Source organism: Carassius auratus, unplaced genomic scaffold (genome assembly GCF_003368295.1).
Source record: "Carassius auratus strain Wakin unplaced genomic scaffold, ASM336829v1 scaf_tig00015876, whole genome shotgun sequence".
In the NCBI taxonomy this organism is placed as follows: Eukaryota; Metazoa; Chordata; class Actinopteri; order Cypriniformes; family Cyprinidae; genus Carassius; species Carassius auratus.
In genome coordinates this window covers 80,437-96,227 of record NW_020524628.1, presented here as the reverse complement: position 1 = coordinate 96,227, position 15,791 = coordinate 80,437, and the positions used below count along the sequence as shown (strand labels likewise).

At 35.2% G+C, this 15,791-nt stretch overlaps 1 protein-coding gene across 1 annotated transcript in view; it reads left to right on the top strand.

The window, feature by feature from the left end:
* Nucleotides 1–15,791, top strand: part of LOC113074950 (sorting nexin-25-like) — a 43,163-nt gene that overhangs the window by 1,065 nt on the left and 26,307 nt on the right. Inside the window, exons 2-5 of the mRNA XM_026247652.1 lie at nucleotides 608–692; nucleotides 5,950–6,166; nucleotides 8,706–8,878; nucleotides 11,812–11,998. Of these exons, the coding sequence (XP_026103437.1) occupies nucleotides 608–692; nucleotides 5,950–6,166; nucleotides 8,706–8,878; nucleotides 11,812–11,998 (662 nt within the window). The remainder of the gene's footprint in view (nucleotides 1–607; nucleotides 693–5,949; nucleotides 6,167–8,705; nucleotides 8,879–11,811; nucleotides 11,999–15,791) is intronic.

Below are 15,791 nucleotides of genomic sequence, written 5' to 3'. Positions count from 1 at the left end.
TGCATGGATGGATAGACAGATAGACTGACTATCTATCTATCTATCTATCTATCTATCTATCTATCTATCTATCTATCTATCTATCTATCTATCTATCTGTCTATCTGTCTCTAAACAAACACATGTATTTTATTTTGAGGTAAACTTAAGTATAACAAATGAAAAAAGAAATGAAAAATCTTTAATTCATCCATTTAATTTAGTAAATATTCATATTTCACTTCAATGCAAATTCATATGGAAATAATTTATAAAATGACATAACCAGGTTTAGTGCAGAGAAGATTAAGATTTATTGGCATATACATAGGAAATTCCAGTTTTTACAAATCAGCCCAGACTTTATTGTCTGGTTCTTATGGTATTATGTTGCTTTTTGTCGTGGTTGTGGTGTTAATTTCAACCTGAAATCGTAATACTGCATTTGGATCCAGAATTGGCTTGTACTGTATTCCACATAGAATAAATGCAGGATTTATAACCCCTTGTTACTGGTGCAAAAAATGTCCCTCAGCTGGGTCTTTTAATTGCTTTTCTACATAATGAGTGTTATGTTAAGTTGTCATGAATGATTTATTGTCTAATGATGGTCTTCCTCACTCCATAGGGCCGGTTCTGTGTACCTCTGCTGGATTCAGTCCAGACCAGGAGGGTAGTGGTGTCTCATAATGTGGATAAAGCCCTAAAAGAAGGTGAGTAGTCCTGCTAGCAGGATTCATGGAGACCCGACAGTTTTTAGTGGATTAAAACCATTCCATTTTACATTTACACATTAAATTTATTCATTTAGCAGATGCTTTTATCCAAAGCGACTTACAGATTTTACCCTTTGAATTATTATTTTCTGATTTGTGAATACATAGTGTTAGCCTGTGACATCCGCAAGTCAACAGGAAATAGTTATCCGGTGAAATCGGCACCCTGTGAGCATCTATGGCATGTGACTCATAACTAGTCCTTGTTTGATCAGAGATTGCTGTGAAATTCCTGTGTGGGGTTGTTCTGATGCTGAGGAAAATCATTTGTTAGTGAGCGAAGCGTCTTACAGATCCGCCATCTGTAGCTCCGCTCTCTGAAGGGACATGTTTCATGTTAAAGTCTGTCAATCATGGCGATCATTTTAATAGACCAGAGAGGGTGTGAAGTGTGTCGGCTTGCCAAAGAGAGACTGGTGTGATGGGATCCATCGGTCCCCTCTGTCGCAGTGATGCTACACTGAAAAACGCACAAGTGTTTGTCTTGGCTAATGAGGAAATCCTCACCTGCTTTCTTTCCGGTTTGAAACTGTAGGACATTTGCGATCTATGATAATATTGCAACTGCTGTTTAAACAATATGCAATTTGAGATTATCAAGTATATTGCAAAAAACAAACAAAGACACACCCAGCGAGTGCATGCATACACTACATGATGTAGGTTAGACTAATACACGAGCACATTAAGAGTTCACAATATGCCCCTTATGACTTTTATTTGTCTTTTATATTTATATCATCTTATATCACACGAAGAGTACAGTTTTTTTAATCTCTCCAAATATAAGTATGATTACATATGTGTTGTTGGATTTTTATAAAACGGACCAATAAACAAGAAGTTAATATTAATAGACTTTTTATTTTTTTTTACTCAAGTTCCAGTTTTTGCTCCATTTTATTCAAATAAAATAGTTTTGCGTTTCGGATGAGCACACAACAGCGTTTCGTTACCGAATCAATCAGATGTTCGAACAAATCGGTTGAATGAATGACTCACTCATGCAGTGATTTGCCGCCCTCTACTGACGATTTTAGGATTATTTTAAAAAGTATATTTTCCATTTTTTCTTCAAAATCATTTCAGATATCACTATTGTACATTTTGTTTTTAAAACATCAAAATATTATTTATGGATTTGCAACTGCAGGTTAACTTCATTCATGTCCCTCATCAGATGCAGATTCTGTGCCACCTCTGCATTGCAAACACAAATTTTGTTGATAGATACTGATTTCATTTGTTTGGTAACAGCCCTACAGTGTCTTACTATTTAAATTTAGTGATTAAATTTAAGCATTTCACACAAACGATTATGCATACATTTAATTAGTTTAGAAAAGATGCTATCATAAAGGTAAAAATGCACATAAAAAAAAAAAAAAAAAAACCTCTATTGAAACTGAATTTTCTTTCTTTTGTGGAACACAAAAGGAGATGTTTTGAAGAATGTTCAGCTGCTCTTTTCTAATCCGTAAAATCAAGCTCCAACAATGAGAGGGAAAAAAGTACCATGAAACTCCACACTCACTGATGGCATTGCTTATTGAAACTTTAGACAAAAACAAAAAAACAAGTTTACAGATGTGTTTTTTGGTGCCTATTATGGCTTGTGTAGCTCATGTTCCGGAAGGAGATGTGAGGCTATGAAACCCATACTATGTAGAGCACTATGCCGTTACTATCGCCACGTGCTTGTTATTGTTTATGCTCCCGTTTGACATCAGAATGAGTAAATGATGGCTGATTTTATTTTTGGGTGAACAATTCCTTTAAATACTCTGTTATTGTTTAGAGGTGAATATTGAACATGCTGCACACAACAGCGTCAGAGGCATTTTCACCTTTGATCTCTGTCAGTCACAAGACCACCTCTGTGCTCCAGTGCTCAGACTGGCTGGATTTCTTTGATAAATCACAAGGTCCAGGAGCAGATCACAGTTTCAGAAGGCATCCGGGGTCTCCTACAGCAGCAGTCTCAAAAGTAGGCAGGTTATGGACTGACATAATGTCATTGCATTAGGTATTATTAATATATAAAATCAAGTATCTAAATCTGTATTCAAATGCTGCAAAATATTTTCTCTTCATCAGTTTTTTGCCATCATTTTAACTCAATGACATTTAATCAGCTGGTGTTTTGGTCATTTTTAAGTGGATATACAGTATAAAGACAAAGATTTTGAGAAATGTAGCATTACATCAGCTGCTCACCAATGGATCCTCTGCAGTGAATGGGTGCCATCAGAACAAAAGTCCAAATAGCTGATGAAAACATCACAATATTGCAAGTAATACAAGTAATTCACACAACTCCAGTTCATCAAATAACCGCTTGTGAAGTGAAAAGCTGTGTGTTTGTAAGAAACTCAGTACATGAACAATAGAAGTCAATGGAAAGTTCCCACCATTATAGATAAATGAACCTTTAGCAAATTTTTCATTTTTGTTTGAACTGTTCATTTAAGTGTTCTTGTGCATCTTTCTTTCAGATAAATGACACTTTAAAAATCAGTATGGTTTCAATATTCTAATAATAAATAGGGATGTAACTATTAACCGCAAGCCGGTTGAAAATCTGTTCAAATATGTGGCTATTTAAAATCGGTTGAGATGCCAAACAAATCGCGATACAATTGGAGTAAGAGTTTATGTGAATGTATCTCTAAAGGGGAACAGACTATTTTTAACATAGTTTTATGTGGTATTTTCTTTTCATCTTGCCTCTAAACAATGCATATTAAAGCAGCGTTCATTGAAGCGGTAAGCAAGTTAACACTGTATCGCTGCTGTTCATAAGCGCCACCTGCTGTCAGAGAGTGAATCTGCGTCTGCTATTTCCTTCAGATATGTTTTATGTAGTATAGTTTCACAAAGCTGAAGTCAGAACATTTTCTTTTTGCTTCAAATTTCACATTTCAAAATCTACTTTATATTAAAAAACTACTCATTCTGCATGATTGCTCCATCTTTGTTTGGATCATGATTAAAATCCATTGGTTGCCTTAATTCTAAATGGAAAGAGCACACCAAGCCTTAGTTTGTTGATATTTCTTTTATTTGTGTTGTTTTAAAATTTCAATTAAGTTTTGTTATATTTCAATTTCACAAAGAAATGTGCAGCAATAGCCTAATTAAACGGCACCTTTTCATTCCAAGTCTTTTAATAAAGTTTTGTGAAAAACAGACTGTCCTGTAGCTCAACTGGTAGAGCAAGCAAGCGCAAGGTTGGGGGTTAAATTCCCCGGGAAGACATGATATGTAAAAATTGATAGCCTGAATGCACTGTAAGTCGCTTTGGATAAAAGCGTCTGCTAAATGCATAAATTTAATTTAATTTAATTTAATTTTTAATTTAATTTAAAACCATTATTCACTGAAAATCAGTAGTTTTGGTAAGTCAGTAAGGTTTAATTAATATTTTCATTTAGCACAGATGCACTTCAGTGACCACAAAGAGATTTATAATGTTCTGTAAGATTTCTGTTTCAATAAATGCTGTTCTTTTGAACTTTCTTATTCATCAAATCCAGAAGAAATCCATAATAGTTGCCACAAAAAAAAAAAAAATGAAGCAGCACAACATTGATAATATTCATCATTGATAATAATTGAATTGAATAATTGAAATGTTTCTTAAGCAGCAAATCAGCATATCCGAATGATTTCTGAAGGATCATGTGACACTAAAGACTTAATGATAAATTATCAGTTAACTATATAAATAAATTCCCTTTTTAAATAGTTTTTTGATTAAAAAAAAAAATACTGAGCATATAGTGAGCATAAGAGGCTGCATTTCTGCCAGCATGATGGCTTTTTTCTTTCATGATTCAGTCCTGCCTAAAGGGATTCTGGGTGTTTGTGGGTGTTGTTTTTGTTCTGAAAGGCCTAGATAATCTTTCTCACTTGCTCTCTCCTTACAAGATGAGTGTATAATGGTGAGAAGACAGCATCTAGTCTGTTGCAGGTTGTGGCTGTGCAGAATCGCTCATCACAGGTCTGGTTAAACCGAATGAATGATGTTTCTGATGGTTCATTGTGACTCACTCCCTCCTGTATTCTGAGCACAGCTGGGTGTCACACTGAGCAATCGAGTAAATTAGATGTCATTTCATTCTCATTAGTGATGTTTGCTGAAGCAAAAATCACTTTAACCATTGCTCTTTCTTAAAAGCGGTGTGCATAAAAATGAAAATACTGTCAGCATTTACTCACCCTGTCGTTCCACACCTGTATGACACAAAACAGCAAAGGAGACATTTTTCTAGTTAAGTTGTATTTTCAGTCGTGCCACTTAATAAAGCAGAAGACGCCTAAAGGAAGCTGCACTAGAACAGTGTCAGCGGCACTTCCTGACGCTCAGCTGGGGAAAGTCAGCACATTTTATGAGGTCAGTGTGGCTATAAATAGTGCTGCCTCAGCCGGGTGGAAAAATGCCTGCAAACCAAGTTTTTTCAATAAGTGCTGCACAAAGGGTGTCACTGAAGCGTATTCGGCTCCAGATCTGCTTGTTTTGACTGTGCGAGTGGTTATGGTGGGTGTAGGATCTTCGCGTCATTAGAAAACTGTTGCAGTCATTGCTAGTGCCTTCATATTCATGCCATCTGCCGCCTGCTGTTGTGTGTGCATCTCTGAGGAGTGCTTTGTGTTTCTTTTCTTTTCTTGATGATAATGATGACAATTTTACTTCTATCCATCCGTATGAATTGGTTGATTTATCTAGTGGCAATACAAACAGCAGCTTCTTCATTTGCACCCAATGAACACCGTATTGCTGATTAGCTTGATTTGCTCATGACTGTATTATATTTGGTTCTCTGTTGACAGCAGGATGCTGGGGATGTTGTGTGCTTTATCGTGCAGATAAAAAGCTGCGAAGCAAAGACGTCTGCTAGCCTCATCGACTTCAGAGGCTTGATTTTAATTTTTTTTAATAGTATGTGAAACGTAGTATTTTAAACCGCTATTTTATCAATTGACCACATTGTATGTTTAGCTGAGAGAGTGGCATTCAGTTAGGATTTTGGAAATAAATGCCAAAAATGGTGATTACGTTGAATTGTTGCATAAGGCATTCTGCGTAGTACGCACTAGTTCTATACTAAATATGGGTAATTTCTAAAATATTGGTGAAACCGATTGTTTTGTGTATTGATCAGTGACTTTCTCTCTGTCTCTCTTCCTGCAGTGTTTGACTACAGCTATCGGGACTATATTCTGTCGTGGTACATCCCCTTGAGTCGAGATGAGGGCCATCTCTATCAGATGTTGTCTGAGGACTTTTGGGAAATGACCAAACAGCTGCGAATGTGTCTGTCTGATGTGGATGTGGTCAACCTGGTCTGTAACGACATGGTCAAGACCCTCCACACACACTTCTGTGACCTTAAGGCTGCTAACACAAGGTGAGACGCTCAGCGCTACTAGTGGTCCACTGTTACAGAGGATAAAATTGTTATTGTTGTATTGAACGTGTGCAAAATGTTCTTTATCCATTGTCAAGGCTGTCGGACTTGGAAGCAAGGTGTAATACAAGACTGGGTTGTTTTCAGCATGTTTGAATATTGACTAAGTATTGTTTGTTATAATCAGCATATTAGAATGATTTCTGAAGGATCATGTGACTGAAGACTAGGGCTGTCACTTTTCGATCGAAAATGTATTGCACAATCGATCGGACCAACCAAAAAATTTTTCGAAAATGAAAATCTGGAATCAGTATTAACCAAATATGTACACTATTAATTTTAAAATAATAATAAAATAATAAAAAATATAGATGTAACAAAACTCACAAACAAGCAGAAAAAGAAAATAAATAATTCCGTAAGTGTAGTATGCCTTCCGAGAGCAATTTTACCAGCAATTTTACGCGCCTATAAGACCCAGTGACGTAGAAAGCGACCTCTCTGCGTTCACACCAACCGCGAATAGAGCGTCTGGCGCGAATGATTTCAATGTTAATTCAATGTAAAGACACGTTTTCGCACGTCTGGAGGTCTCGCGGCACGGTAGACGTGAATTCGCCTCATTCGCGCGTTTCTAGTTCTATAATCTAGTTACAGGACATTCTGAGTTATGAAAAGGACCATTGCAAGCTGACAGCGACCGGCTTTTGTGGTGGAAAATTGGCAGTAATACCCCCACCTTGCGCAGCTGTAGCTGAGTGTCCCTGGGACATCAGTGCGGTCGAATCGCGTCTTCTCAAGAGCTGGACATATAGCGAATAAAAAAACGCTCTACTCTGGACCTTGAAAGTGTTGATCGACTTGTTTTCCTGTCCAATAAATTTGTAATGGCCCTAGCCTTCTTGCGCATTTCATTATGCCTTCCTAGTGCCGCCTATCGCAAGTGTCGGTTACGTTCAATAATAAAATATATTTTTTCGAGAATGTTGCACTCCTGTTGCTGTTTGTTATTCTGCACAAAACTTCATGCCAATAAATACGAAATATTGCTGACTTGTGCGTTTCCAGTGCTCTCTTTATGTTCATCCGTCTCAATTGACATTGAGAAAGGAAACGTCTTTTTTTGACATGGAAAATTGATTTTACAATCGATTCAATGAACACTTATGTCTTAAAAACCGAAAATGATTTTTTGACAAAAGTGACAGCCCTACTGAAGACTGAAGTAATGATGCTGAAAATTCAGCCCTACATCAAATGAATAAATTACATTTTAAAATCTATTGAAATAAGAAATAATTATTTAAAATTGTAATAATTTTTCACATTACTACAATTTTTACTGTATTTCTCAGCAAATAAATGCCTCCTTGGTGAGAATAATAGACTTCTATCAATAACATTACCAACCACAAGCTTCTGAATGTTGCTGTATTTGTTTTAAGTGTTTTACTACTTCTATCAAAAACACTTAAGTGTTTAATGTGGTCTCTTTAAAACCCCCAAATACTATTATCTGATAACATCACACAGCAAATGTGAATTTGGGGAAAAGCAGAAGAATGCAAAACCTTTGTGCTCGTTGAAATTCAATCTGCTTGCTCTCTCTTGATTGGATTCATTGATTGCTGATTCGTCAGTAGAAAACACAAACACACACACACTGGAGATTCATATTTCTCAGTTTGATTGATTGACATGCTGAAAACTTGAAAACTCCAGCCTGTAATGAGCCTTTGTTTGACACAAAACATCACAAACACTTACACACTTATCATTCTGTGTTATTCCATTAGCGCACACACACACACACACAGTGTTTCACTCTCTGTGTGAGTGTGTTGGATGCGGATGCAGCAATGAGCGTCACTGCCCATCGTTTCTTCATCATTGTGTGTGTGTGTGTGTGTGTGTGTGTGTCAGTGATCGATCTGTACAGCTCATTAGCTGAGTGGACAGGCATCTTCTGTTGCCTCTCTGTTTCTGCCTCTCATCTGTCTTCCTCCTCCTGTTCTGTTTATCTGTCTCTGTCCATTTATGAAATATTTCCCCCTTCATATTTTATGGTCTTAATTTGTTGGTGTGATTGCTTGAATAAAAAATAGTAATATAAATAAGTAAAATCTAGTATAAATCATCTGAATAGTTTCAGAGTGCTTTATTGGCATGATTGCTTTGTGTATTGCCAAGGAAGAAAAGAAAAATAGTAAAATTAAATTATATAATATAAAATTAAAAACATTTTTATTTTAATAATATCGGTTAAATTTTTTCAAATGGCTTTATTGGCATGATTGCTTGCTTTGCATATTGTCAAGGAAGAAATGAGAAAAATATAATTAGTTTTAAAAATAAAACAAGATATTAATTTGTTATTATTTTATAAATATCTAATGCAATTTTACTTTTTCAAAACACTTTATTGCCAAATAAGAAAACGAAAACAAAAATAGTGTTAATATAATATATATTAATTTCTGTCTCTTATAATCTCAGTTTTCAGTTTGTTTCATGGCATGCCTCTCTGTCTCTCCAGGCTGGAGGAAGTACCACGGCCGTTTCCGTTGCATCCGTGTCTGCGCAGTCCCGATGAGGAGCTGCGTTTCCTGCGCTGCTGCGCCCGTCTGCTCGTGCTGCGTCTGCTACCCGCACGGGACGCTCGTTCACACAGTCTGCGCCTCTTACTGGTGGAGGTGGTCGCTACTAAAGGTGACTCTCACTGACCCGGGGGTACACTGTGTGGGATTGTTCTGTCCTTAAGATTTTTGATCTGTCTGTCTGTGAAGCTCCAACATAGTAGTAAGAAACAGACAGTGTCGTGATTTGTCATAACTTTCCTGTAATGTGGTTTAATGAAGAAGATCTTTCTTTAATATGTCTGAAAGCAGCACAAGACTTCGATAAGTAGAAATAATTTGCTTTCATGAACCACAGTGAGATGCATAGATTTGGTGCTCATGTTCAACACACTGATAAATCCCCCTCCCACAGAACAAAGCCTTCATTCACTGACACTTTCTTACTCGAGAATTAGATTTTTTATTTTAATGCATGATGAATAAGTAATTTCCTATTCCAGAAATTTGGTGCCTATAGGAATAAATAACCCAAAAATGTAAATCTGCTGAAAATGTACTGACCTTCAGGCCTTCCATGATGTAGATGAGTATGTTTCTGCATTAGAAGAGATTTGGGGAAATGCAGCATTATATAAATTACTCGCCAATGGATCCTCTGCGGTGAATGGGTGCCGTCAGAATGAATCCAATCAGCTGATAAAAACACCACAATAATCCACAAGCAATCCACATGACTCCAGTCCATCAATGAACAACTTGTGAAACAAATCCACCAAGACGTTTTTAACTTCAAACTGTTGTCTTCTGGCCATAATCTTGCTTTCTCCAGTGAAAAAGTTGTTTCATATGAATCAGGAGTGAAATATGCACAGATATGCACACTTGTAAGCACCGTTTACAAGTGAAAACCAGTTTAAAACATTTCTAAACAAATATGTCAGTGCATTTGGATGTGAGAAGACAACAGAGGATGAACTTTTTCACTGCAGGACACATTATTATGGATTCTGGGCTTGTATTTTATGGCTGAAAGTGACAGTTAAAAATGTAACGCCCTATTGATGGATTTGTAACATACAAACATGCAACTTTTATCTTCACAAGTTAACAGAATTGATGGAGTGGAGTCGTGTGGATTATTGTGATGTTTTTATCAGCTGTTTGGACTCCTTCTGACGGCACCCATTCACTGCAGAGGATCCATTGGTGAACAAGTGATGCAATGCTGCATTTCTCTAAATCTGTTCTGATGAAGAAACACACTCAGCTACATCTTGAGAGCGAGTAAATTGCCAGCAAATCTTCTGGTGAACTTTTCAAGGTCTAAGTTTATGGTTTTCCCAGTTCTGTGCAATGTTCCATGTCTCAATGCTGCTTTTCATCCAGATCAACTGGGAAAATTGGGAATTCCCAACTTCCTGCTTGGAGCAATACTAGAGCATGGCAGTAGGTTATGGGTTTAATTCCCAGGGAGTGAATGAACTGATAAAATATATACCTTAAATGCAGAGAGAATATAATAGAGCTTTACTAAATAAGGGCACTTTAAAAGATTAAAGATGCCCTATAGCTTTAGGATGCAGCTGCTAGATTAACTTCTAACCCATTTTTCTTTGTTCTGAGGTTATACTGGAGGAATTGTTTGCATCTGTTGTCTCAGACTGGCAGGGTGCCATTGGTTTTTTTTCTTTGTTGACGTCATCCAGCAGCTCTGTCTGGCAGTAATGAGGCACTGCCGTGTGCCCTGTCTGCTGCGACTCTGCGTTCCTCATTAGTGCTACATCAACAAGCTCCTGAGGAGGTGTAGAGATCTCATCATAATGAGTGACAGACCAGAGATTGACTAAACATTATTTGCAGTGTAATGAGCTGCTGTTTTGCAGTGTACATAAGCAGCTACTCTCTAAGGCAGCATTTGAACTAAAAGGAAACTCTGATAAAAGACTGCATTGGAAGAATCTCCATAACTGACATCAATAGCACACCTCCAGTGAAATGCACACCTCCAGTGAAATGAGAATTTGACTCCGAATTGATTTGTTCGTACAGTCATGCAGGGCAAATGAATGGATTCAAATGATTGAATGAGTGATTCGAATTTTCTTCTTCATTTCCTTCTGAATCTTTTTTTTATTGTGTGTAAAACATTTAATTAATTGTGATATAATAACTATAATACGTTTTAGATGCACTCTGTGTTTTCCTTGGTTATAAAAATTGAAGTTAAATGTATTTATTTATTTAAATATGTATGTTCGTGTAATGCTGTCACCCTTATTGAGATCTTTTGCATTTGTCAAACAAATGAAGATATTTGTTTTTCACTGTTTTACACAATCAAATGCATGCTCTCATATATAGATTTGGGAAGGATGATTATTCATTAATCATTTGTTCATAGTATAGTGCAAATGATCTGATTTGAATGATTCATCAGTTCATTTAAGCATATGTGCAGATGACTGCATTTTCATTTTTTTGCAAAATATTTTCTTTTTAAATCTTTTAAAATTTTAATTGAAATGTTTTGAAAATTGATTTATTTTAATATTATAATTTTTTAAGTGATACAATTAGATGTACTGTTTTTTCTCTTTTATATACATTTTAATGAAGTTTATTTAACTTTTTTTTTTTTTGTTGTTGTTGTCTGAATCACCCCAATTATTTATTTTGCTTTTGTAAAATGCTTTGATAGTAAACATTATTAATATTTTTGAAATATATATATATATATATATATATATATATATATATATATATATATATATATATATATATATATATATATATATATATATATATATATATATATATATATATATATATATATATAGAGAGAGAGAGAGAGAGACAGAGAGACAGAGACAGAGAGAGAGTAGCTTCATGTGTAGCTACAGTAATTATATTTTAAAAAGGGTTGTTTGACTGTAGTTCAGTTATGAGTAGCTTGTCGTTTATGAAGCGTGGAAGGCAATATAATTGTGCATGTTGGGGTTTGTGAGATCACTGGGTTTGGCACGAAGATATTAACTTGTTCTCTCTATCTCTCTTTCTTTGTAGTGCTAAAGCCGTTGGTGGACGTGTTGAGTGATCCGGACTACATTAACCGCATGCTGCTAGCTCAGTTAGAGCATCGAGAGCAGGTGAACGAGCATCATAAGAAAGCATACACGTACGCACCGTCCTATGAGGAGTTCATCAAACTCATCAGCAGCAGCTCTGACATACAGTTCCTCAAACAGCTCAGGTACCAAACACACAGCGCCACATCAGTGCCATATTTACCATCATTTTGCATTCATTTAGCAGTGAGTTCTGGATTTTTAGGTCCCATTGAAATCATGTTTTTCCCCCAAATTCCATGATTTCCATTTTAACGGTATAAATAAATTTTAAATAAATCAAAAAGGATGTCTATTCATCTGAATTCACATTTTTTTTTTACTTATTAGAATTTTAAGAATAGTGCCCTACTTTTTTTCTGTATTTTATGATTTTTATACTTTTGTTTTCTTATTTATTTGATCAAAAATGCATTTTAGTACTATTGATATACCATTATATTGTTTCTTAATAATATTTGAGTCAGTTTTTATTTCTTTATTTTCTGTTTTAATTTAAGTTAAAGTTTGGTTAATTTTGTTGCACATTTTTGTCTTGTTATTTTGAAAAGTATATATATATATATATATATATATATATATATATATATATATATATGTGTGTGTGTATGTGTGCATGTATGTGTATATATACAGTGGGAATGGAAAGTTTGGGCACCCCTTGCAGAATCTGTGAAAATATGAGTAATTTTAAAAAAATAAGAGAGATCATACTAAATGCATGTTATATTTTATTTAGTACTGTCCTGAGTAAGATATTGTGCATAAAAGATATTAACATTTAGTCCACAAGACAAAAAAAAAAATGCTGAAATTATTAAAATAATCCTACTCAAAAGTTTGGGAACCCTTGGTTCTTAATACTGTGTTCTGTTACCTGATGATCCACAGCTGTCTTTCTGTTTTGTGATGGTTGTGCATGAGTCCCTTGTTTGTTCTGAACAGTTAAACTGAGCAGCGTTCTTCAGAAAAATCTTTAAGGTCCTGCAGATTCTTCAGTTTTCCAGCATCTTTGCATATTTGAACCCTTTCCAGCAGTGACTTTATGATTTTGAGATGCACCTTATCACACTGAGGACATTTGAGGGACTCAAACACAACTATTTAAAAAGATTCAAACATTCACTGATGCTCCAGAAGGAAACAAGATGCATTAAGAGCTGGGGGGTGAAAACTTTTGAACACGATGAAGATGGCCAAATTTGTCTTATTTTGTTGAAATATAATTTTTTTCCATTTAGTTCTGCCCTTCGTAAGCAACAGAAGATACTTGTATGTTTCCCGGTACACAAATTAAGTACAATTTACCTTGATCTTCAAATTCCAAAAGTTTTCACCCCCCAGCTCTTAATGCATCTTGTTTCCTTCTGGAGCATCAGTGAATGTTTGAATCTTTTTAAATAGTTGTGTTTGAGTCCCTCAAATGTCCTCAGTGTGATAAGATGTATCTCAAAATCATACAGTCACTGCTGGAAAGGGTTCAAATATGCAAAGATGCTGGAAAACTGAAGAATCTGCAGGACCTTAAAGATTTTTCTGAAGAACGCTGCTCAGTTTAACTGTTCAGAACAAACAAGGGACTCATGCACAACCATCACAAAACAGAAAGACAGTCGAGGATCATCAGGTAACAGAACACAGTACTAAGAACCAAGGGTTCCCAAACTTTTGAATGGGGTTATTTTAATAATTTCAGCATTTTTTTTGTCTTGTGGAATAAATGTTAAAATATTGTATGTACAATATCTTACTCAGGACAGTACTAAATAAAAAATAACATGCATTTAGTATGATCTCTCTTATTTTTTAAAATTACTCATATTTTCACAGATTCTGCAAGGGGTGCCCAAACTTTCGATCCCCACTGTATGTATGTATTAGGGCTGTCACTTTTAGATCAAAAATCAATTTCACAATCGATCGGACCAACCAAAAAAAGATTCGAAAATGAAAATAGGGAATAAATTTTAACCAAATATGTACACTATTACTTTTACATAGTATTTACAATTTTCATAGTTTGGCTGGTCCTGCGACTTATAGTCAGGTGCGACTTATTTATCAAAATTAATTTGACATGAACCGAGAGAAATTAACTAAGACAAATGAGCCAAGAGAAAACATTACCGTCTGTAGCCGCGAGAGGGCACTGAAGACATAGAGCGCCCTCTCGCGGCTGTAGACGGTAATGTTTTCTCTTGGTTCTAAATAAATGCGACTTATAGTCCAGTGCAACTTATGTGTTTTTTTCCTCATCATGACGTATTTTTGGACTGATGCGACTTATACTTATACTCGACTTATAGTCCGAAAAATACGGTATATATATGTATGTATGTCTATGTAGAGTTTATTCATTCCTATTTTTAGTTGTTGTAGCACGTGAAGTAAAACTTAATTGAAGTGCCATTGCTCCTAGCTGAAAGAAAAAAATTATATGTTTATTTTATTTCAGGCAATAAAAATATTATTTTTAAAGTTTTAGTTAATTACAGCTTTAACAATAAACATTTTACACATAAATCTTAACAATTTATTTCATTTAGTTTGGCAAAGAAAGTGAACCACAGAGGTTTACAGATTAAATTAAAACATGGGTGAAAAATTGCACAGTAAATTCATCTTTACAACTGCATTTTGCATATTTCTGTCCACATTTTCTGCATCGTGAAATCATGGAGTTCTAGAGTTGAACGAACCCCGCACACTTCGTACTATATGCTACTTAAAAAACAAAAAACAAAAACAAACAAACAAGTAAACCAAAAAAAAGTCAATTGTAAGCCATTCAACAGTATGAGAAATTGTCTGTAATCCTAGTCTGGCTCTGCGCTAATCTTTTTTGACCGTGATTTAATAGGTTATTGATTAATATTGTGTTATCTGACTCACTTAATCTGTCCGGATTTCAGCCATTCCACCACATCCAAACCAATTTATTTATGCATAAAATTAGTTCTGTTTCAGCAATTTCAGTTCTTTCATTCAGACAAATCACTCTTTAAATAGGTGAACAGGAAGTCGGCACTGTCATTTATCGTTGCTTGTCAGCAGGCGCTATCAGCTCGTATCGGAGGGGACATTTGTTATTTAAGGTTTGTTCCGCCAGAGTTCAGCTCTGGATGAGTTATCCGTGAGTCATGAAACGGTGACATTTAAAGGCTCAGAGAAACTCCTCAGCCATATTGATCCCCAGGAGTAAAGGATGGAGATGGATCGAGGGCGACAGGCAGGAACAGACAGACTCTGGCTTTCTGAAATAAAAGCATTGTGTTTATAGTGTGTTTTCTTGACAGACATTATAAAGATAGACCATTCAAATGTGTCAGGGTTTAGTTGTAGTGCTTTTTAGTAGTTATTGCAAAGGCTACTGCTTTTCGAAGGCTTTAGAGAAGCATGTGATTTTTAGTGGTAAGACAAGTCTTTGAAACTTCCATAGGAAATAGGCCTTGGAGGAAAAAGCCATCATATATATATATATATATATATATATATACATATATATATATATAAAATTACAAAATATAAATAATGTTTAATTAATATTTTTATAAATTAGATTTCATTTACATTATTTTTTCTGATTATTATTTGTTTATTTATTTTACTATTATTTAAAAAGCTGCTGGATTTTTTTTTTGTTTAGAAAAATATTAAATAGCACAATAAACATTAAAGAGCCACACAGATGGGAAATCAAAAATGACCTGTATTACAGTGTATGATGTAGCTATCCATCAGTGTAAACAATGTGCAAAGTAATTAAACCAAAAAGTACACGGTTTATAAAGTTATTAGCTTCTTAAGTAAGGAGTCGACTCTGAATCGCTGAAACGAGTCGTTATAGATTTCAAATCTTTTGCCCATCTCTATGTACGTCACTAGGAGCACTTTGCATAATAATCTCCGCCTACCGTC